This window comes from Danio rerio, chromosome 25, assembly GCF_052040795.2.
Source record: "Danio rerio strain M-AB ecotype USA chromosome 25, GRCz13ab, whole genome shotgun sequence".
NCBI classification, from domain to species: domain Eukaryota; kingdom Metazoa; phylum Chordata; class Actinopteri; order Cypriniformes; family Danionidae; genus Danio; species Danio rerio.
Genome location: NC_141045.1, coordinates 24,492,738 through 24,514,020, shown reverse-complemented (window position 1 = coordinate 24,514,020; position 21,283 = coordinate 24,492,738). Strand labels below are relative to the sequence as shown.

General features: G+C 36.8%; 2 protein-coding genes across 51 annotated transcripts in view; both read right to left on the bottom strand.

Moving 5' to 3' along the window:
- ptprjb.1 (protein tyrosine phosphatase receptor type Jb, tandem duplicate 1) overlaps window positions 1–21,283 on the bottom strand; it is a 227,501-nt gene that overhangs the window by 97,730 nt on the left and 108,488 nt on the right. The window contains exons 131-153 of one of the 50 annotated variants that reach the window (XM_088651692.1): window positions 21,049–21,105; window positions 19,951–20,007; window positions 19,749–19,805; window positions 15,851–15,907; window positions 14,904–14,963; window positions 14,711–14,767; window positions 14,435–14,494; window positions 12,241–12,297; window positions 11,897–11,953; window positions 11,627–11,683; window positions 11,066–11,122; window positions 10,919–10,972; window positions 10,547–10,603; window positions 10,306–10,353; window positions 9,963–10,022; window positions 9,750–9,806; window positions 8,380–8,439; window positions 5,873–5,929; window positions 5,738–5,791; window positions 5,378–5,434; window positions 5,127–5,183; window positions 2,838–2,891; window positions 2,661–2,717 (exon numbers count right to left, since the gene is read on the bottom strand). The exons of the other annotated variants lie outside the window; for them this stretch is intronic. Coding sequence (XP_088507818.1) covers window positions 2,661–2,717; window positions 2,838–2,891; window positions 5,127–5,183; window positions 5,378–5,434; window positions 5,738–5,791; window positions 5,873–5,929; window positions 8,380–8,439; window positions 9,750–9,806; window positions 9,963–10,022; window positions 10,306–10,353; window positions 10,547–10,603; window positions 10,919–10,972; window positions 11,066–11,122; window positions 11,627–11,683; window positions 11,897–11,953; window positions 12,241–12,297; window positions 14,435–14,494; window positions 14,711–14,767; window positions 14,904–14,963; window positions 15,851–15,907; window positions 19,749–19,805; window positions 19,951–20,007; window positions 21,049–21,105 — 1,305 coding nt within the window. The remainder of the gene's footprint in view (window positions 1–2,660; window positions 2,718–2,837; window positions 2,892–5,126; window positions 5,184–5,377; window positions 5,435–5,737; window positions 5,792–5,872; window positions 5,930–8,379; window positions 8,440–9,749; window positions 9,807–9,962; window positions 10,023–10,305; window positions 10,354–10,546; window positions 10,604–10,918; window positions 10,973–11,065; window positions 11,123–11,626; window positions 11,684–11,896; window positions 11,954–12,240; window positions 12,298–14,434; window positions 14,495–14,710; window positions 14,768–14,903; window positions 14,964–15,850; window positions 15,908–19,748; window positions 19,806–19,950; window positions 20,008–21,048; window positions 21,106–21,283) is intronic. 50 annotated transcript variants of the gene reach the window in all.
- On the bottom strand, window positions 16,635–18,748 carry LOC137489298 (uncharacterized). Its single transcript, XM_087312397.1, has 2 exons — window positions 17,455–18,748; window positions 16,635–17,406 (listed from the first exon to the last, which is right to left on the bottom strand). The coding sequence occupies exons 1-2, from the start codon at window positions 17,953–17,955 to the stop codon at window positions 17,227–17,229; spliced, it is 681 nt and encodes a 226-aa protein (XP_087168523.1). The 5' UTR covers window positions 17,956–18,748; the 3' UTR covers window positions 16,635–17,226.

Genomic DNA, 21,283 nt, shown 5'->3' with positions numbered 1-21,283 from the left:
CAGCATGCAGGCGTTTGCCTTTCACACCAGCTGTGTCTGCAGAGTGCAGCTCTTCGGCAGCTGCTGCAGAGATCTACCTATCTCTGTCTATTCTATCTAGTTACCCATGTCTCTCTATATACAAATACACTTAAACTTTTCATCTGCACCAAGGCCCCTCCTATGCTGTTTCTTTAACCTGCAAATGTTTACTTTACAAATTTTAAAGATCAAATAGTACTGTATGCTTCTCAAGCTAACTTATATGAGAAGTGTCCGTCAGAAGACAATCGCCTGTGATATCATGTCATTTGTTTTTTGATTATCATGTTCCTGTAGACCTAGTTATAATAATATTTATACAATATAGTTATAATGATATTTATACATGATCAAACTAGTGTTACTTTCCCCGCTTCAGTGATGTCCAGCGGCAAAATAACAGCTCGTTAATTCATGCTCATGCAGAGGATGAGACGGACAAAAGTAACCAATGCATGCTATTCTTTTACTTATTTTCGTGTTGTCATATTCACATTGCAAACAGCTCCCGGTAGGAATAACTCGAGTGAACATAAAACAAAGCCGATTAAAACTTTCTTCCTCTGCTCAACTGCACAGAACACAGAGAGTTAACATCCAGCATGCGTGTCCAACTACACTACCCACAATACACTTCGCTATGGACTACAAATCCCGTAAATATTCTATTTCCCCTCTCCTACAACGCTAGTGTGCAACTTAAGCAAAACTGATCCTAAATTTGTTTTACATTTGGTTTTGTAGTTCGGGCCTAAATAAATGTTTGTTGCCGTTTTTAATCATTTTAAGTTCATTTGATTGACTATATATAAACCATTTGACATTATTAATGCATTTATTGGGTAAAATTGCTACGTTTTACTGTCATTCAATGTGTTTTGGTCATTATCAATGCACTATCACTTTAATTGAGCGTGAGCAGCGCGTCAAAAATAGACCCAGCGCCGAAACTATTGCTGCACTGCTGCTTCGGCGATGCTCACGCCTCGCTCTGACGCGCTGCTGCTGCGTGCGGTATGAAAGCTCTAATCTGTTAACATGGACGCCGAAAACACACGCTCTGCTCTTGCGCCATTGACGCTTGCGGTGTGAAACAAGCGTAAGAGATCAACATGGTTGGCAAGCACGTCTTTTTAAAGATGTTGTACTATCTTTGCTGTTTCTGGATGCAATGGTGTCCTGTCACTGGATAATGATCATGGTCACTGCATCTCATGTCTGGGAGTCCAGCATGTAGACTCAGTGCTTGTGAGCAGCTCATGCTTAATCAGAGGGAGAATGTCTGTTAGTGTGCTTAGATTGCAGTCTGCGTTGAAAAAAGTGGCAAAATCTTCAGCTGCTTTTCGCAATGCAACGAGCAGCTCGGGGAGATCGAAGGATTGCAGTGGGGGTTATCTGCCGTAGATCTTCCACTCCTTAAAAGCACACACCATTCAGGCTTTAGATGATTGTGCCGGTTCATCCTGCTGCATTCTCATCTGATGACTCTGGTCCACTGACATCCATTATGGCATCAGAGGGAGAGTCATCATGCTCTGAGCAGACCTGGGTCCACTGCCCTCCAGGGCCGTAGCTTAGGGCCATGAATCCGACATGATAGCTGTACTTTCCCAGACTGCTTCTGTGGTTCGGTTGGAGGTGAGCCTCTAGCTCAGCAGCCAGACCCATTAGATGATTGCTTTATAGGGCCAAGCAAAGTGGAGTAAATCCCTCACGGCCCCACATCCCCTTCCTCCCAGAGGTTCATGGAGAGCTTGTACAGGCGTGGAGGGTACTTTTGTCACCTGGTCTTTATGCTCTTCTCGGGGTTTGATGCTGTCCTCCAGAGATTGCAATTATGGGCAACCTTGTCCACAGATAGCAGCCACCTCGTGTAAGCAAAAGCTCCCTGTCCAAAGCGTGTAGTTCTCTGCATCCCTCATGGCTAGAGCATACACTGCTGCAGCCCTTGCTCTGCATGCCATGGTCATATACCACAACCTGCTTGAGCTGCATGAGGATGGCCACTCACCAAGCGTCATGCATGACCTATGCAAAGTGATTGACTGTGCTCTCTAAGCAAGCCGCTCATGCCCTAGGATGGCAAGGGTCAGATGATGCCAGGGTCAGAAATGCCACCAGGAATGCTGCCTTGACAAACTCCGGTTGATATGTGAGAAATAGACAAGGTTCACATTCTTGACACCCCCGTATCACAGGCTGGCCTGTTCAGCGACAATATTGGGGACTTTGCACAGGAGTTTTCATCTTTGAAAGGGCAAACAGAGCATGCTCTACTGGCGGTCTTAGAAGACTACTCAGCTGTCGGTGCTCCCCACATCAGCTGCTTCTCGCCTAAAGTATCCACCTGTGGCACTCAAATCAACTCCGTCACTGCAACTCATTCCAAAACATTGGTTTCAGCAATGGTGCCAGCAGTGACAATGTGAAAGATGTATTGTTCTATGATGATCCACTTTCACTGTCTTTCCCACAGGAGAGTTACAGTGTGGAGAAGCCCTAAAAGAAGTTTGAACCCAGACTGCTGCAAGTACAGAGTGATGTATGGGGTCTCAATACTTGTTGTACTTGTACTCTAAAAGGGTAAAGATTTCCCTAAATCATGGTTAAACAACTGAACATACATATATATTGCTTACTTGTAGCTGCTGCTGTTTGAAATTCAGTTGTAGAAAAGCTTGTACTGGCAGGTGGTGCTGAAATATTAAGATGTATTAAAAATAGAAGATTTGAGAATAATCATGAAGTGAAAAATCTTTAAAAAAAAAAGTTTAACTACAATTTGCACACTACTATCCACAAATAAAAATACTCACTTGAAGAAGTTGTGGAAGTTTCAGTTGAAGGAGTGTTTGTTGAGGCAGAGGCTGCTGAGACATTTTGATGAAGAAATAAGAACACACTGTTCTAAATATTTGCTGACATGCTTAACAAAACATACAATAAATACAATAAGGTTATACATTGCAAAGAAACTTTGTTACACATACTTATAATACAAACATTAGACGGAACTTTAAACATAATGGATTTTTCTTATTGTTAAAGGTGCAGTAGGTGATTGTCCTCAGAAATTTTTTTTCTTATGCTGGTTAAAAGTCTCTTCACATTCCAATAGTAATGATTAAAGTAAATGATCTAAATGGATTTATATGTAAATTTATATTCTGGATAAGACATAAAACTAGAAAAATGATAATCCAATTAAATATCGTCTGACCTACAAATAACTCAGTTACGACAGGTATCTGTGAACAAATTTAAATTTCTGCACAGCCTCTTTAGGCAGACAGATACATCACTTACGCATACATGTGGAGCACACATCTACAGCTGACAGAGAGACGTCAACCTGCAAACTCTGCATCAACCTGAACTTCTTTCTGAAAGACCAATGGGGCCTTTTCTGAAAGAGCTTCTGCCAAAAATGCAGCATCAAAACTTTTCTAAACCCTGAATCAATATCGGAATTACATTTGCATGCTGGGGGGAAATTATGTTATGCAGTTCAAAACAACAATCTGAATGATGACGCAACGGCTGGAGTATTTCTTTTAGGGTGCTTTCACACCTAGACTTTTGTTTCGGAACCTGTCTCGTTTGCCCAGTTAGCGCGGTTCGTTTGGCATACATGAATCCAGCAATCGATTGTAGTAAGAAAGCAATATGATCCGAGCCCAGCTATATCACAGTGTTTTATGGATATGTAATAGGCAAACAGCTATTAGAAGAGAGAATTGGGCAGGAGGTCATTCCAGACATCCCAAGTCTCCTGGGAGTTCTGGGAGTCTCCCGCAAATGCACAAAGACTTCAGGATGCCTGCAAACCAGTGATAATCTCCCAGTAATCATGCGTCTCCCCTCCGATCCTTAAATACCTTCTCAACCCTTCCCACCGCATCCCTCCTCGCTCTTCAGACACGTCGCGCGCAACCTGTCAAACACCAAACCACAACCCACCCTTGACAGCTGAGCGAGACTCTGCAAAATAAACAGAGAAACTCTGACCAATGTGAGGTGATTTTACTCGCACGTGACTAGCTTTAGCTATTTTGGTCCGTTTAGAAACTTTGCCGTGTGAAAGCGAACCGCACCTAGAACAAAGAGCAACAATGCAACCATTTTAATCCCTGTTTCGGAACAAATGAATCGATTCACAGGTGTGAAAGCACTCTTAAACAGATATGTATTAAAACTGTAGCTTTGCCATGCAAAGCTTATGTAGACTGTGTTGTTGTTTATGAATGGGTTTACATGCACGGTAGTAATGTTCAGCTACGGAACACGTTCAACAAAAGATTGGCTATTTTCAAGTTCATGGAGTACCTTTTACATCGATAATATAGTCGGTTAAATAGACCTGAGCATACGTTTAGTTGTTCAAGTGTAAAAGGAGCTGTAAACAAGCGATGTACAAGGATCAGCAAGCACAATTGAAAATGAAAGTCACTTGTTGTCTTGGTAATGTAAGCATAAGTGTAATGTAGATGACAGGATATTTCTATTTTTAGAACTGCTCTTTTTCTGATCTAATTTTTATTTTGTTTAAGAACAAAACATAAGTAAATGTGCTTGCCTGACCAGCTTTACTGGTCACATTTGTTCATTTTTGAACAGTGACAGCCTATGATACAGTTTTGGGGAAATATAACCCTGCACCTGCTGGCCTGTCAACAACTACGCTTGATAAAGTGCGTGTCTCCATGGAGTTTTCTAACTGGTGAATGACATGATCTTGTGTTATATCTAATCAGTGCACGTTCACGAGTTATGACTTAAGAAGGCATGGCTTAGGACGGCAGGTGAGGGTCATAAAATGTATGCTATTTAATATTTAAGCTATTATGCTAATGCTGGCATCCTGGCAGATCACCTACTGCACCTTTAAATACACTTATATCTGCTATTTAGAAGAGGATTTGAAATATCTTACATAAAGATTATTTGAATCCTTTTTATTTTCTTGTTTCTTTTATTCTTGTACATGTAAAGCACATTGAATTATCATTGTGTTTGAAATGTGCTATATAAATAAACTCACCTTGCCTTGCCTTACTTTAATTTACATTAACAACCAATGACAAATGTAATAATATATTACTTACTTGTAGGTTCTGATGTTTGAGTCGCAGTTGTAGAAAAGCTTGCTTTGGCAAGAGATGCTGAAAAAATTTAGTAAATATCTTTATGCTCTAAAAAATAATTAATAATTTTTAGATCTGAGTAGAACATTTACACAACTATAATACCAGACACAGTAAAATGTCACCACCTCTAGTTGAATTGGCTCTATAATTATCATTTCCCCATAAAGAATCACACAATAGTCCATCAATTAAAAACAAAAGTTCCTTACTTGAAGGAGCTGATGTTGAAGATACAGTTGATGGAGAGTTTGTTGTGGCAGAGGCTGCTGAGGCATTGTGATGAAAAAATAGCGATAAAATAAATGGCAATTAGATTAGATTTCTGTATGTATGTTCACAAGTTTACAAAACAACAAGTTTGCATACAATGAAATTCGGCACTGCAGGTAAAGTTATTATGCAAATTTTTATATAAACATTAGATAGACTTGTTTCAATACATTTTTTATATTATTTCAGAAACGGATGCTTGATGCTCAGCAGGTGATTTGAAACACCCAAACTACTGATTATTATAATAGACATTAAGCACAATAGTGTTCGGGCAACTGTATATAAATATGACTTACTTGTAGGCTCTGCTGTTTGAGTCTCAGTTATAGACCTTGTACTGGAAGGCAGTGCTGAAATATTGATGAATTTAAAAAAAGGAAAGTTAATTCTGAGTACCACACACTGTACAACTTTACACATATATTACTTACCTATAGGTGCTGCTGTTTGAGTCTCAGTTGTAGATGAGCTTGTACTGGCAGGAGATGCTGAAATTTTGAGATAAAAAAAATGTAAGGAACATAATTGGTCACACTTTACAATAAGGTTCATTAGTTAATGTTAATTAATGAATTTACTAACATGAACAAACAATGAACAATACATTTACTACTGTATTTGTTCATGTTAGTTACTGTTAGTTATGAAAATAGTTTATTGTTAGTTCATGTTAACTAATGTTAGCAAGCATGGACTTTGATGTTAAAGGTTCAGGACACACTGGAGAACTTTTTTTTTTATATTAACAGATTTGTGTGTGTTGCGCATAAGTTAAAACGATGTTAGCACCTGTCAGCTTTAATTGTGGGGAAAACTGGATAATTTTGAGCTTTTGTCAGCTAATTTCAGCTTCCGGGTTTAAAATTATTTTTGGGGCGGGATCAAAATCGGTGACGTAGCACAGTACTGCAAGTGCAATGATGACGCGTCAGTTTCTCATTATTATTATAGCGGAGTTTTCTTATCCTATGAGAAGAGCCGGCTGCTTAATTACTCATCAGACCTGCCAGAGTCAAGCCGTTCATGAAGGCTCATATGCGTTTGTTTCCATGATCCACGGGGTTTTCCCCCGCGATCTTGTCAGGGCCGATCATACAGCAAAGCTGTGTGTGTGTTGCTAGCATTTTTGTCGGGAGAGCAGCACGAGAATTAGAAAATGGCGGACGCTGTCTTTTATCAGGAGTTTGTCCATATTCAGACACATCACTGTGCTGCCGTGTTTGCCTAAATCCTCCAGATTACCAGCAGGGCAAATGGTTAAAATAGACAGGTCAGGAGACCTGCTGCACTGAGTCTGCTGGATACGGGGATTGAGGGAGAAGTGCTCATTTATAGGGTTTACATGAACCCACTTATCTTTATAATGATATAAATTGTGGTTATGTGTATATGAAATTACGAATAACAAATGTAGCAGGGCATTAAATTACTGTTCAATTCTTTGCATTTTAACTTTGTAAACTATAAACTCATGCGTCTCCTCATGGTTTGTTTCATTTTGTGAGCTAACTTCGTTCGCTCACGTTCTCCCCTGCTGGCCACGCCCACTCCTGCCCGATGCTTGCGGAGCTCCACGCCCATTAATCATGCATCTTTTGAAAGAATTCTGAAGTAGACTTTAACCGAAAGTGGGGGGTGTCATGGCCCTTTAATGACACATTAGTAAATGTTCAATTATGATTAATTAATGGTGTACAAGTGCTGTTCATGATTATTTCATGTTAGTAAATGCATTAACTAATGAACCCTAGTGTAAAGTGTTACCACATAATTTAGCAAAGAGTACCAGAACATGTACATAAGAAATGTTAATGTTATTATATGACGAATACAGTTTTATACAATATACATCTGTGAATGCAATGAAATTGTTGACTGTTAAAAAAAAAAAAAATATATATATATATATATATATATATATATATATATATATATATATATATATATATATATATATATATATATATATAGTAATACATGAAATTGATTGATTGATTGATTGATTGATTGATTGATTTATCATATACATTTATATATATATAGTAATACATGAAATTGATTGATTGATTGATTGATTGATTGATTGATTGATTGATTGATTGATTGATTGATTGATTGATTGATTGATTGATTGATTTATCATATACATTTATATATATATATAGTAATACATGAAATTGATTGATTGATTGATTGATTGATTGATTGATTGATTGATTGATTGATTGATTGATTGATTGATTGATTGATTGATTGATTTATCATATACTTTTTTTTTTCAGCACATAACTCATAACTGCAGGTAGTCATTAATGGATTTACAAAAAAGTGCGTAAGGGATCAAACTGAACAACTATATGTTTATGACGTACAGTATTTAAAAAGCATAAAGCGTATTAGTTTCCCATCTGTATGTTATTCAGTGCACTAAATTAAAGGAATTAGGTGTGTCTTCATTTATTTGTGTTGTCATATAAAAAAAAAAAACACACAAGAACAACCTGATAATGAAGTTGTTTTGTCTACAATAGTCTGATTCACCTATCAAAAGAATAATGAATAAACAAATAACGACCAATTTGGCTTATTTTAAGATTTATATATTGTAAGATACTGTAAATTTACACACTAATTGTGTGATGAAAAATAAGGTATTATGACAGAAATCTTTCTGCAATCGTATTGTGCATTTCGTGTGTGTTACAAACCCCTGATGTTAGTCTAGGGTGTGGGGTTTGACATTTATTTAATTAAAATATATTTATATAAACAGTGAATGAGTGGAAAGACAACCAAAGTAATGCCAAAAAATGTGTGCTTTTATTTACAATCCCAAAGTGAACAACAACAACGAATTAATCAAAAATAAAGAAAAAGTAAGTAAAGCAAAAATTTAACTACAATCTTTACACAATAGTCTATTAATGAAAAGACTCACTTGAAGATGTTGTGGATGTTTGAGTCTCAGTTGATTGAGAGTGTGTTGTGGCAGAGGCTGCTGAGACATTTTGATGAAGAAATAAATTTATAATTTTACACAATATCCACAATAATACACACAATGTATACAGCAAAACTTAGTAATGCAAGACAAGTTATTACAAAGATTATAATACAAACATTAGTTCCACTTCAGATCAGGAACTCCGAGTTATGTCTTTTCTCCTATCCCTGGGCAGCTAACAGAGCAGCTTTCTCTAAGAGATCAACACGGTTGGCAGATACGTCTTTTTTAAGATGTTGTACTATCTGTGCTGTTTCTGGATGCGATTGTTTCCTGTCACTGGATACCAATCACGGTCACTGCGTCTCGTTTTTGAGGGTCCAGCATTTGAACTCAGCGCTCATGAGCAGCTCAGGCTACACTAAAGGGGGCATGTCTGTTTGCTTAGATTGCAGTTTGTGCTGCCAAAAGCGGATAACTCCTTTGCTTTGCGGATTGGAGGTATAAAGTGGGGCTATCTGCCAGGTGATTTCCCATGGACTTCCACTGACATCCCTCGTGGCATCAAAAGATGAGTATTATGCTCTGAGTTGACCTGGGTCCACTTTCTTCCTGGACCATGGCCTGGACATGATAGCTATGGCTCGCTTCGCTATATTGCATATACCTCTTTCCAGATCCATCCCAACCAACTCTCATGCCCTTTTGCGCTCTCTCTGTAATTCAAGCGAATCTGCAGATGCTGGAGATGGTGATGCAAGTGCCTTATCTCCACTCTTCTAGTAAGTTCATCATCTGGCAAATCCTAAAGAGTTCCTCTGAGTCCCCCAACACTTGACTTGTTTGAGGAGTGAATGCTTGGATCATTACATTGTCTGGTACACTCGCTTGATCAACCCATATTTTGGGGATCAGTGCCAGATATGTCTGATCCCACCTCAGTGATCCCATATGCATTAGTCAGCCAGCGTGAGTTCCCCCTCCTCAGACAGACCCGTGTCTTCCTTACCAGCTAACCATCTTAATTCTATGTAATGCTCCCCGATCAGGCCTAGCCCATATTTGTGTATTGTCACAGGGTCTTCTCATTTGGGAAGATAGTGGCCTCTGTAGCATCCTTCCTCTATGAGACTGGCACACTTTCCAAACATACTGCCTTACGACTCCCTGTAAACTCTAAATGTTCCCATATTCTGGTAATTAACGGCCTGGGGACATTTAAAGGGTCATCTGGCGATTCCCCATAATGACGTTCTGACATAACTCGGAGATCCTGAAATTTTCTTTTAGAAGCTTTAACATTCACAGCAAAATGCTAAAACTTTCCTGAAACGGTGTTCAGGCAACTGGCATATATGTCTTACTTGTAGGTTCTGCTGTTTGAGATTCAGTTACAGAAGAGCTTGTACTGACAGGGGTTGCTGAAATATTTAGATGTATTAAGAAATAGAAAAAAAATGAGAATAATCATAAAGTGGCAAATTTGGTAATGCAACAGTTACATGACAAGCACAATAGGATACCAGTGAGTTACCATGATACCATGGACACAATGGTCCACGAATAAAATTACTCACTTGAAGGAGTTGTGGATGTTTGAGTCTCAGTTGAAGGAGTGTTTGTTGTGGCAGAGGCTGCTGACACATTTTGATGAAGAAATATGAACACGCTATTTGCTATTTATATTTGCTGACATGCTTACAAAACATACAATAACAATAATGCATTGCAATGAAACTTTCTTACACTTATTTTTAACATAATGGATTTTTCATAATATTAAAGACACCAATGTTTGCTATTTAGCAGGTGATTGATTATTATGTGACAATTATTATAGTTTACATAGACACCCAAACAGTAAAACGTTGAATAACATTTATTCAGACAACATATGTGCATACAGTATATATTACTTACTTGTAGGTTCTGCTGTTTGAGTTGTGGAGTTTGTACTGGCAGAAGATGCTGGAATATGTAGATATATTAAATAATAATTTTTGTTATGCATTATTAAACATTAATAGATATTTAAATCTGAATAAAAACAAAACTAATACCAACACAGTCAAATTCCAACACCTCTAGTTGGTCTTATAATTATCATTTCCCTATAAAGATGCTCACAGAATAGTCCATGAATTAAAAAAACAAAACTCACTTGAAGGAGCTGATGTTGGAGACACAATTGATGATGGAGAGTTTGTTGTGGCAGAGGCTGTTGAGACATTTTGATAATACAAATAAATTACAATTTTTATGTGTTTAAAGAAACTAGTTTGCATACAATTAAATCTAAGTAGTTCCTCTTACGAAAAGGTTTAGAGACTCTGTGTTTGATTTTCTTTTTTATACACACGATTATGCCGTCGAACTGTTGTATGAATGCAATTTCACATTCGTAGCAGTACGATATGGCTATAAATCGTGCACACACATTATATATAATTCCAACACCTCTAGTTGGCCCTACAATTATCATTTCTCCATAAAGATATTCACAAAATAGTCCATGAATTAAAATAAAACTCACTTGAAGGAGCTGATGTTGGAGACACAGTTGATGGAGAGTTTGTAGTGACAGAGGCTAATGGGGCATTTTGTAAATTAGTATTAGCGTAAAATAATAAACATGTTTCCTACTTAAGTATTCAGACAACTTTACATACAGATTACGTACCTATAGGTGCTGCTGTTTGAGACTCAGTTGTAGATGGTCTTGTACTGGCAGGGGGTGCTGAAATATTCAGATGTATTAGGAAATAGGAAAAATTAAGAATAATTTCAGGGAAAAGTAAAGTAAAAAATCTGATATTGCCACAATTACAGGCCAAGTACAATGAGATACCAGCAAGTTCTTTTTAACTAAAATGTTCACACAATAGTCCCTAAATAAAACGACTCGTGAGTAGAAAGGAGTGTTTGTTGTGGCAGAGGCTGCTGAGACATTTTGATGAAGACATATGAACATAATTTGCTAAATATTTTTGCTGGCATGCTTACAGAAACATACAATACATACAGTAAGGTTATGCATTGCAAAAAACTTCCTTATACATATTTATAAAACAAACATTAGACAGAACCTTAAACATAATGGATTCGTCTTTTAATTAAAGACACTAATGTTTGCTATTTAGAAGGTGATATTATGTGACAATTATTAAAATTTACATTAACAGTCAAACCGTAAAATGTCTTTAAACATTTGTTCTGACAACTGCACATATATATTACTTACTTGTAGGTTCTGCTGTTTGAGACTCAGTTGTAGAAGAGCTTATAGTGGCAGGAGATGCTGAAACATTTAGATATATTAAAAAATATATGTTTTATGCAATAAAAAAATTATAGATCCATACTAAGTAGAACCTTTACACATCTACAATATCACAACCGTCCTAATACTTATACAGCAGAATTCCAACACCTCTAATTAAGTTGTCCCTATGATTATCATTTCCCCATAAAGATGTTCACACAATAGTCCATCAATTAAGCTAAAACTTACTTGAAGGAGCTGATGTTGGAGACACAGTTGATGGAGAGTTTGTTGTAGCAGAGGCTGCTGACACATTTTGATAATAAAAATAAATAACAATTTCCATACGTGTTTAAAGAAACAAGTTTGCATACAATTAAATTCTGCACTGCAACAAACGTTATTACACAGATTTAAATATTAACATTAGATGGAATTGCTTACAATACATTTCTTCTATTATTGCTGAAACTAATGCTTGATGCTCAGCAGTTGATTTTAATGACATGAACTACTGATTATTATAGTAGACATTAAGCACAATAGTGTTCAGGTGATATAAATCATATATCAGGTGTGTTAATATTATGTACTTGTGGGTTCTGCTGTGTGAGTCTCAGTTGTAGAAGAGCTTGTACCAGCAGAAGATGCTGAAATATTGAGATAGATAAAAATAACAGGGTAAAGTTACATTATATACTGCTACAGGAATATGACTTCAACTGTAAACTTTGTAAATGAACAGTTTTAAATGAAAATGCTGTGAATGCAATAAAATTGTTGATTGCTAGAACTGTTAATTGTTACATTAGCACCAAGGGCGAATGCTGGTTCATTTGGATTTGTTTCTGATAGATAAATGTTATTTTAGGAATCTAAGTTGAAGATAGAAATGTATTTGTTTCTTGGTATAATCACACTGTAGTTCAGGGGTGGCCAACCCTGTTCCTGCAGATTTCAGTTGCAACCCATATCAAACACACCTGCCTGTAATTATCACGTGGTGTTCAGGTCCTAATTAATTGGGTCAGGTGTGTTTGATATGGGTAGCAACTGAAATCTGCAGGAAGGTGGCTCTCCAGGAACAGGGTTGGCCAATTCCAAGTTGAATGATTGGAATTTGTCAGTTACACGAATGTTGTGCTGACAATGAGTTGATATAAATAATAGGACTACACTACACTACACTACTCATAGACATATGATTAAAGCCAATGATTCATCTTTTATATGCCTGAATAAAAACTGGCCTCGAAGGACTGCCTGTTGAGCACCCAAAGGAATACTTTTATTATTCTGTAATGCTCCCATGCTGCAGAAACATTAAAAATTCAGAAAAGAAATCTTCCTGAATCTTGGAATTTTTTTTTTTTTTTTATCCTGATAGTTTCCTAGTTACACAGCCTCTCTCTGGGGTGCTTTTCCCAAACAACGACATAACTCACAACTGAACTATCATAGTTTTATGCATTGTTTGGGAAAAGAACGATGTAGTGATGTGGGTTTCCCTAAAACCCGTAGTTACTCTGTTGCAGATCCAGCATTTGAGCCACATTAGTTATAACGTGAAACGTTCGTAATGATGCTCTAAACGGGGTGGTAACAACTTCTTTAAAGAAAAACCCCATAAATTTATTTTATTTATTTATTTTTTGCAAATTATATTGTTTTACACTCACATGCATTTAAAAAAGAAATCCAGTAATAGTTTCAGTAAAAACATCCACTCGCCTTCCATTACTTGAAATAAATGTAAATGGCACATTTAGGGCCTGTGTTTCTTTTACAAATATTATTGAGAACATTACATATTCTATTTTAAATAACATAAAATCACTTACAAAAACTAACACCTATTATAATCTCATATATAAAACATATAAATAAATAAATAAATAAATAAATAAATAATAAGGCTATTTACTAAGAAATGAAATTTAATATTTATTATTTGTAAGGAAATAAAAAAATCCTACTTTATTGATAATATTGATTATTATTATTAAGTAGGATATTGTTTATTAATTTCTACTTTTACAATTTGACACATGCAAAACACTGCTGATATGTTCTAACCAACAAGCCCATGTCATGTACAGTAAAAATACTTAATAAATAGCCCACTATAAATTAAAAGCATGAACGTATGCTGTGTTTTTTTCTTTTCAAAAGCTTTGGAGACGTAACATAAATTCCGCTTTTAAATAATTGGTCACATATAGCTTTCATCATAAGCCATGGCTGTGTTTAAAATGACATCAATGTTTTCAAAGTGCACAATTGTAGACATGAGGATAGCTAAAACTGAACTGTAAAAATAGTAAAAAAGCAAATTACACCTAAGAGTGATGACCTTAATGCTTTTTTTTTTTTATAATTCCAAGTTTAAATATTAGAACGTTCTAAATGTAGTGCATAGGGGGGATAAGTGGGAATAGTACACAGCCAGGAACTACTGTATGTTTCTAACTACAGTTCCAGAGGTGTAGTTGCAAGCGTACAAGTTTGCAACGCAGTTTGCGAATATTCATTGGAATGATGGATTTGGGAAATGCCAAATCAACAAACTATGTTTCTAACAACAGAACTTGCTTAGTTGGCTACTGATGGTTTTCAGAAACGCACCCCTGATTAGTTTTAATTACTATATCCACCCTTAGTCATTTGTTCCCCATTTGTTTTTATGTATTTAAGCTCCTTTGTATCAATTAGTTTCTTTCTATTCAATAAATACCTATGTTGAGTAATGCATTTTATTCTCTGCACTTCACACTAAAAAACACTTACTTGAAGGAGTTGTGGATGTTTGAGTCTCAGTTGAAAGAGTGTTTGTTGTGGCAGAGGCTGCTGAGACATTTTGATGAAGAAATTAAAGTACAATTTTCTTAATATTTGTTGACATGCTCAACAAAGCATGACATACAATGCAATTTTCTTATGCATGGCAAGTTATTACACATATTAATACAAACATTAGACAGAACTTCAAACAGTACAAAGAAGGTGATTTGAAATACCTGAAGTTGTTATTATATGATACAGCTAGACATTTATATTGCTTACTTGTAGGTGCTGCTGTTTGAGATTCAGTTCTAAAAGAGCTTGTACTGGCAGGGAGTGCTGAAATATTTTGATGTATTAAGAAATAGAAAAACTTGAGAATAACCATAAAATAACTGATATTGTCACAGTTGCATGACAAAAACAAAGGGAGTACTGCAAGTTTACCCAATAGTCTATGAATAAAAATACTTACTTGAAGGAGTTGTAGATGTTTGAGTCTCAGCTGACGGAGTGTTTGTTGTGGCAGAGGCTGCTGAGACATTTTGATGAAGAAATATGAACACAATTTTCTTAATATTTGATGACATGCTTACGAAAACACAATAAATGCAGTCAGGATATGAATTGCAAAGAAACTCTTACATATTTATAATACAAACGCTAAAAGGAACTTTAAACATAATTCATTTTCTTATTATTTAAGATACTGTTTGCTATTTAGGAGGTAAATTGGAATACCTGTAATAATGAATATTATAATTTACATTAACAGCCAAACGGTAAACCGTCCTGAAAATTAGTTATATATATATATATATATATATATATATATATATATATATATATATATATATATACAGTGTTTTAGACTTGAGCTTGTACTGGCAGGAGATGCTGAAATATGAAATATTTAGCTATTTTAGGAAGCTGATGGCTATCAAGACAAATGAGGCAGAGAACTCACAAAATTGTAAATAATTTTAATAATGACAATACAAACAAGCGGCATCTTCTCAAGGATGCTACCACCAAACTGAAAGTAAAACGAAACACAAATGTCCAGGTCTGCTCCTCTCTTGTCTTTCACTGCTGCCTCTCCTCCTTTTAATATCCTTCGTGAGACTCGAGACAGGTGGCGCATACAGGTGTAGGTTGTTAGCACTCATGCCACCAGCCTCGCATGCCCTCACAGCTCTCGGCCCTGCCCCACTTGCTACAAACGTTTTAATACAGAATATAAAAACGTTCATTAAAAAATTACAAATAAGAAAATGCGTAGAGCCTTTACAGAATTATAATACCATGGCAGTCCTTATACCAACACAGCAGAGTTCCAACACCTCTAATTGAGCAGGACCTATAATTAGCATTTACCCATAAATATGCCACAAAATAATCCATGAATTAAAAAAAACCTACTTGAAGGAGCTGATGTTGAAGACACAGATGATGGAAAGTTTGTTGAAGCAGAAGCTGCTAAGACATTTTGACGAAAAAAAGAGATAGAAATTAAATTACTATTTCTTTTTGTGTGTTCACATGTTTACAGAAACTGGTTTAAATACAATGAATTCTGCACTGCAACAAACATTATTATACAGATTTTAACATGATCATTAGATTGAGTTGCTTACAATACAATATTTTTTATATAATTTAAGACATTGCTGCTTGATGCTCAGGAACTGATTTGAAACACCTAAACTACTGATTATTAAATAAAGTTAACCACAATAGTATTTATATATACGTGTATATATGTCTATATTTTTTCTCGATAATCTACAGAACAAACAATGGTTATACAATAACTTGCCAAATTACCCTAACCTGCCTAGTTAACCTAATTAACCTCGTTAAGTCTTTAAATGTCACTTTAAGCTGTATAGAAGTGCCATGAAAAAAATCTAGTAAAATATTATTTACTGTCATCATGGCAAAGTTAAAATAAATCTGTTATTAGAAATGAGTTATTAAAATTCTTATGTTTGGAAATATGTTGAACATATCTTCTCTCCGTTAAACAGAAATTGGGGAAAAAATAAAAAAGCGGTCTAATAATTCAGTTTAATAATTCTGACTTCAACTGTATATATATATATATATATATATATATATATATATATACATACACACAGTTAAAGTCAGAATTATTAAACTGAATTATTAGACCGCTTTTTTATTTTTCCCCAATTTTTTATTTAATATTTTTAAATAATTTTCACAGTATGTCTGATAATATTTTTTCTTCTAGAGAAAGTTTTATTTGTTTTATTTTGGTTATTATTTAATTTTTAAAAAAAACATTTTAAGGTCAAAATTATTAGTCTCTTTAAGCTAATTTTTTTAAAAATAGTCTACAGAACAAACCATCGTCACACGATAACTTGCCCAATTACCCTAACCTGCCTAGTTAACCTAATTAACCTAATTAAGCCTTTAAATGTTACTTTAAGCTGTATAGAAGTGTCTTGAAAAATATCTGGTAAGATAATATTTACTGTCCTCATGGCAAAAATATAATAAATCAGATATTAGAAATGAGTTGTTAAAACTAATATTTAGAAATGTGTTGACAATTGGGGCAAAGGACGCTGGCAACGTGGCTTGCTACTCATTTCACCACCACACATCCAGCTCACAAGTCGAATCCAGTTCTCCAGCTCACAAGATGGCTGCCTCTAGTCCTCTAGCTCACAGGATGGCTGCCTCTAGTCCTTCAGCTCACAAGATGGCCGCTTTCTGTCTGCCAGTTCACAAAATGGCCACATCCAGTCCTCCAGCTCACAAAGTGGTCACAACCGGCCCTCCAGCTCACAATGTGGTAAGTGCCAATCTGCCACTAGATCACAAGATGGCTTCTTGTTCCGAGTCTGTTCCTGCCATAGTTCATGTCCCAGAATGACCACCACCACCTGAGTTGCCAGAGCTGCTCCCACCACCAGAGCTGTTACTGCCAGAGCTGCCACCACCACCTCCAGAGCTGTCAGATCCTCAGTCACTGCCAGAGCTGCCACCACCACATCCGGAGCTGTCAGATCCTCAGTCACTGCCAGAGCTGAAACCACCACATCCGGAGCAGTCATATCCTCAGTCACTGCCAGAGCTGTCGCCACCACCACTTCCGGAGCTGCCAGATCCTCCAGACCTGCCAGATCCTCAGTCACTTCCAGAGTTGCCAGATCCTCAGTTACAGCCAGAGCTACCAGAGCTGCTGTCATTAGTGCTGCCACCACCAGAGCCATTGCCAGAGCCACCGCCACCAGAGCTACCAGAGTCACTGCTGCCGCCGCCTGAGCTTCCTGAGTGGCCAGCGCCGCCACCTGAGCTTCCTGAATGGCCGCCGCCTGAGCTTTCTGAATGGCCGCCGCCTGAGCTTTCTGAATGGCCGCCGCTGCCTGAGCTTCCTGAATGGCCGCCGCCTGAACTTCCTGAATAGACGCAGCCGCCTCAGTTCCAGGAAAGGCTGCCAAAGCAGAGTGATTTCCCTGAGCCGCCAGAGCCATGTGATTTCCCAGAGCCATGTGACCTCCCAGAACATCCTGACCCACTGGGGTTTAAAGAACTGCCAGTGCCTCCTGTGCTCAAGCCTCCTGACCCACTGGGGTTTAAAGAACTGCCAGTGCCTCCTAAGCCTCCTGATCAACTGGGATACGAAGAACTGCCAGTGCCTCTTGTGCCTAAGCCTCCCGACCCACTGGGGTTTGAAGAACTGCCAGTGCCTCCTGTGCCCAAGCCTTCTGACCCACTGGGGCTCAAAGAGATGCCAGTGCTCTCTGAACCAAAGCCTCCCGACCCACTGTGTGTGTTTAACCCTTCTTTGCCTGCTGAACCCAAGCCCCCAGACATACCAGAGCTCGAGGTTCCAGGCCCACTGCATCCTCATGATCCAGGGCCACTGCAGCTCCACGCTCCAGGCCCTCCGCAGCTCCACGCTCCAGGCCCTTCGCAGCTCCACGCTCCAGGCCTTCCGCAGCTCCACGCCCCAGGTACGGCCCAGCTGCATGGTCCTGGTCCTCCATCCCTCCCCCTGTTATGCCTCCGCTCCACCTCCCGCCTGAAGAGTATTAGGAGTGTCTGGAAGCCACTCCTTAGAGGGGGGCTCTGTCACAATCACCAGCGACCTCTAATCACCAGAGATCACTGGAAAACCTTCACTCTCATAGAACTACAAATTTGCTTGTAAATGGACTACATATTCAGTCATGCTACACACACACACACACCTGCTTCATCATTTAGACTGATTACACTTTCACCACCTGAGGATTGTCAAAGACTGATTACACACACTATTTAAGCAGAACACACACACTCATTCACATTGCCGAGTCTTGTTTATCTGTAAGGTGACATTCCAACGCGTTATCCTTGTCTTGTTTTCCTGTGTTTAGACCTTAGCCTAGTTAGCCGTTTGTCCGAGTCTGCCGCCTGCCTTACTACCTCTCGCCTGTTATTTTGACTACGTTTCTGGATTGCCTTTATATACCTGTTTGCACCCGTATTGACGATTGCTTGCCTGACTCCGAATAAACCTGCAAGTGGATCCAAACTCAGTTGTCTCTGTCACTCCCCGTGTTACGTTATATATATGTGTGTGTATATATATATATATATATATATATATATATATATATATATATATATATATATATATATATATATATATATATATATATATATATATGTATATGTATATATGTATATATATATATATATGTGTGTGTATATATATATATATATATATATATATATATATATATATATATATATATATATATATATATATAGATAGATAGATAGATAGATAGATATAGATATAGATATTACATTCACTCTAGTGAACTGCATCCATGTTAGCACTTCATGTTTGATGTGGCAATTTCACAGTAGGAATACACACAGGTTCGAGACTCGTTCTCGACACCTACAGCGCAATTTGGCCAGATATACATCCGCGCTAAAATATCAAGGTGGAAGTCATCATAGCTTGCGTAAAACAGACCAAACCCAACTTTGAGAATAGGTTAACGACTATATATTTTTTATCACCCGATAAGAGTCTTGCGTTAACCCCAATCTAATCCTGTTTATATGAAATAAACCTGCTCCTGAGCAGGTTTAAGCTACCAAAACTGTTGCTATGCCAACAATTCTCGGATGAGTTTTGAAGAACGAAACATTGCGACATTGTCAAATCGTTATCAACCAAATCGAGCTAAATGAGTAATCCACATACGAAGAATAGTAATCTGAACTACAGATTATTTTTATGTACATTAGCCACAATAGTGTTATATTTCAAAATATTACTTACTTGTAGGTTCTGCTGTTTGAGTCTCAGTTGTAGAAGAGCTTGTACTGGCAGGAGATGCTGAAATATTGATGTATTGATAAAATGGAAAGTTAATTTTGACTACATAATTCTTAAAGAGACACTTTTACTTTACATAAAATCTGTACAGCAGGAAATATTAGAATAGAACGACTTCAACTATAAACTGCATAAAATTACTTACTTGTTAGTGCTGCTGGTTGAGTCTCAGTTGTAGAAGAGCTTGTACTGGCAGGAGATGCTGAAATATTTAGATACATAAACATTTTAGCCAATGATACTTAGACAGTTGTACTGGCAACTAGAGCTAAAATATTTAAATGTATAAAAAAACTGAAAAGATATATTGCACAACAATAACAGCAATGTAATTACATTAATAGGTCAATTAATATTGAACAAATCTTTACAGAAAAATTTATTTCTAAATGTGCTGCTAACAAGAAATTCTACCAGATTTCAGTAAAAACTGAAACAAGTCAATAATACAAATGCATAATCAAATGTAATACAAATAGTGTACATTCAAATATACAATACCCTTTTTTCAGAAATTTTGTGTAATAACAAGGAAACAACAGAGAATATACCAAACCACTGAAATGTATTAAATATATTAATATATTATATACATTGTATAAAATGTATCTCTTGTATGGAGAATGGAGCCACATGCATAGATCAGGTGTGATTTTTATCACATATTTTGACTTAGTCTTTACATATTGACAGTTCTATGTGACTCATCTATGAACTCTGAACTTTAATTCTTTTTTTTTCTATACGATTCAGCTCGGGTGATTGGCCGGGCCAATTTAGCACCTTTTTTTGTTGTTGTTGTCTGAAACCAGTTTGCCTTGGTCAGTGTTTGGGATCATTGTCCTGCTGAAACAACCACCCTGGTTTCATCTTCATCATCTATTAATATTTGGTGTTGGACAAAGGCAGCTAACATTCATTTACTGTGATGAGAAACTGGGTTGTCGGGAGATTTTTGCAGCTGTCTGGTCTTGTCATGTCCTTTTACACCTTCCTTTCTTCGTGTGTTCAAACCTTTTCCTCTGTGTCATATAATTCCATTACATATAACTTAATTTCTTAACTAATCTGTTTTTTTTTTTCTTTGTATGTATTGACTACTTTGGTTGTTACTGACTTCTGCTTAAAATGACAAATGTTCACACAATAGTCCATAGTTCAAAAACTCACTTAAAGGAGTTAATGTTGGAGACACCTCCCTGAAATAGTCTTCAGACAACTGGACATATATATTATTACTTACTTGTTGATGCTGCTGTTTGAGACTCAGTTGTAGAAGAGCTTGTACTGACAGGAGATGCTGAAATATTTAGATATATTAAGAATTACCTTGATATTGCAGTAAAACGGAAAATGATGCTTAAAAACAAGTAGATCCTTAAAAATGAGTGGAACCTTTACAAAGATATAGTATTATGGCAGTCCTTATGCAAAAGTATAATTACAACACATGCAACACAACATCTCCCAATTTAATT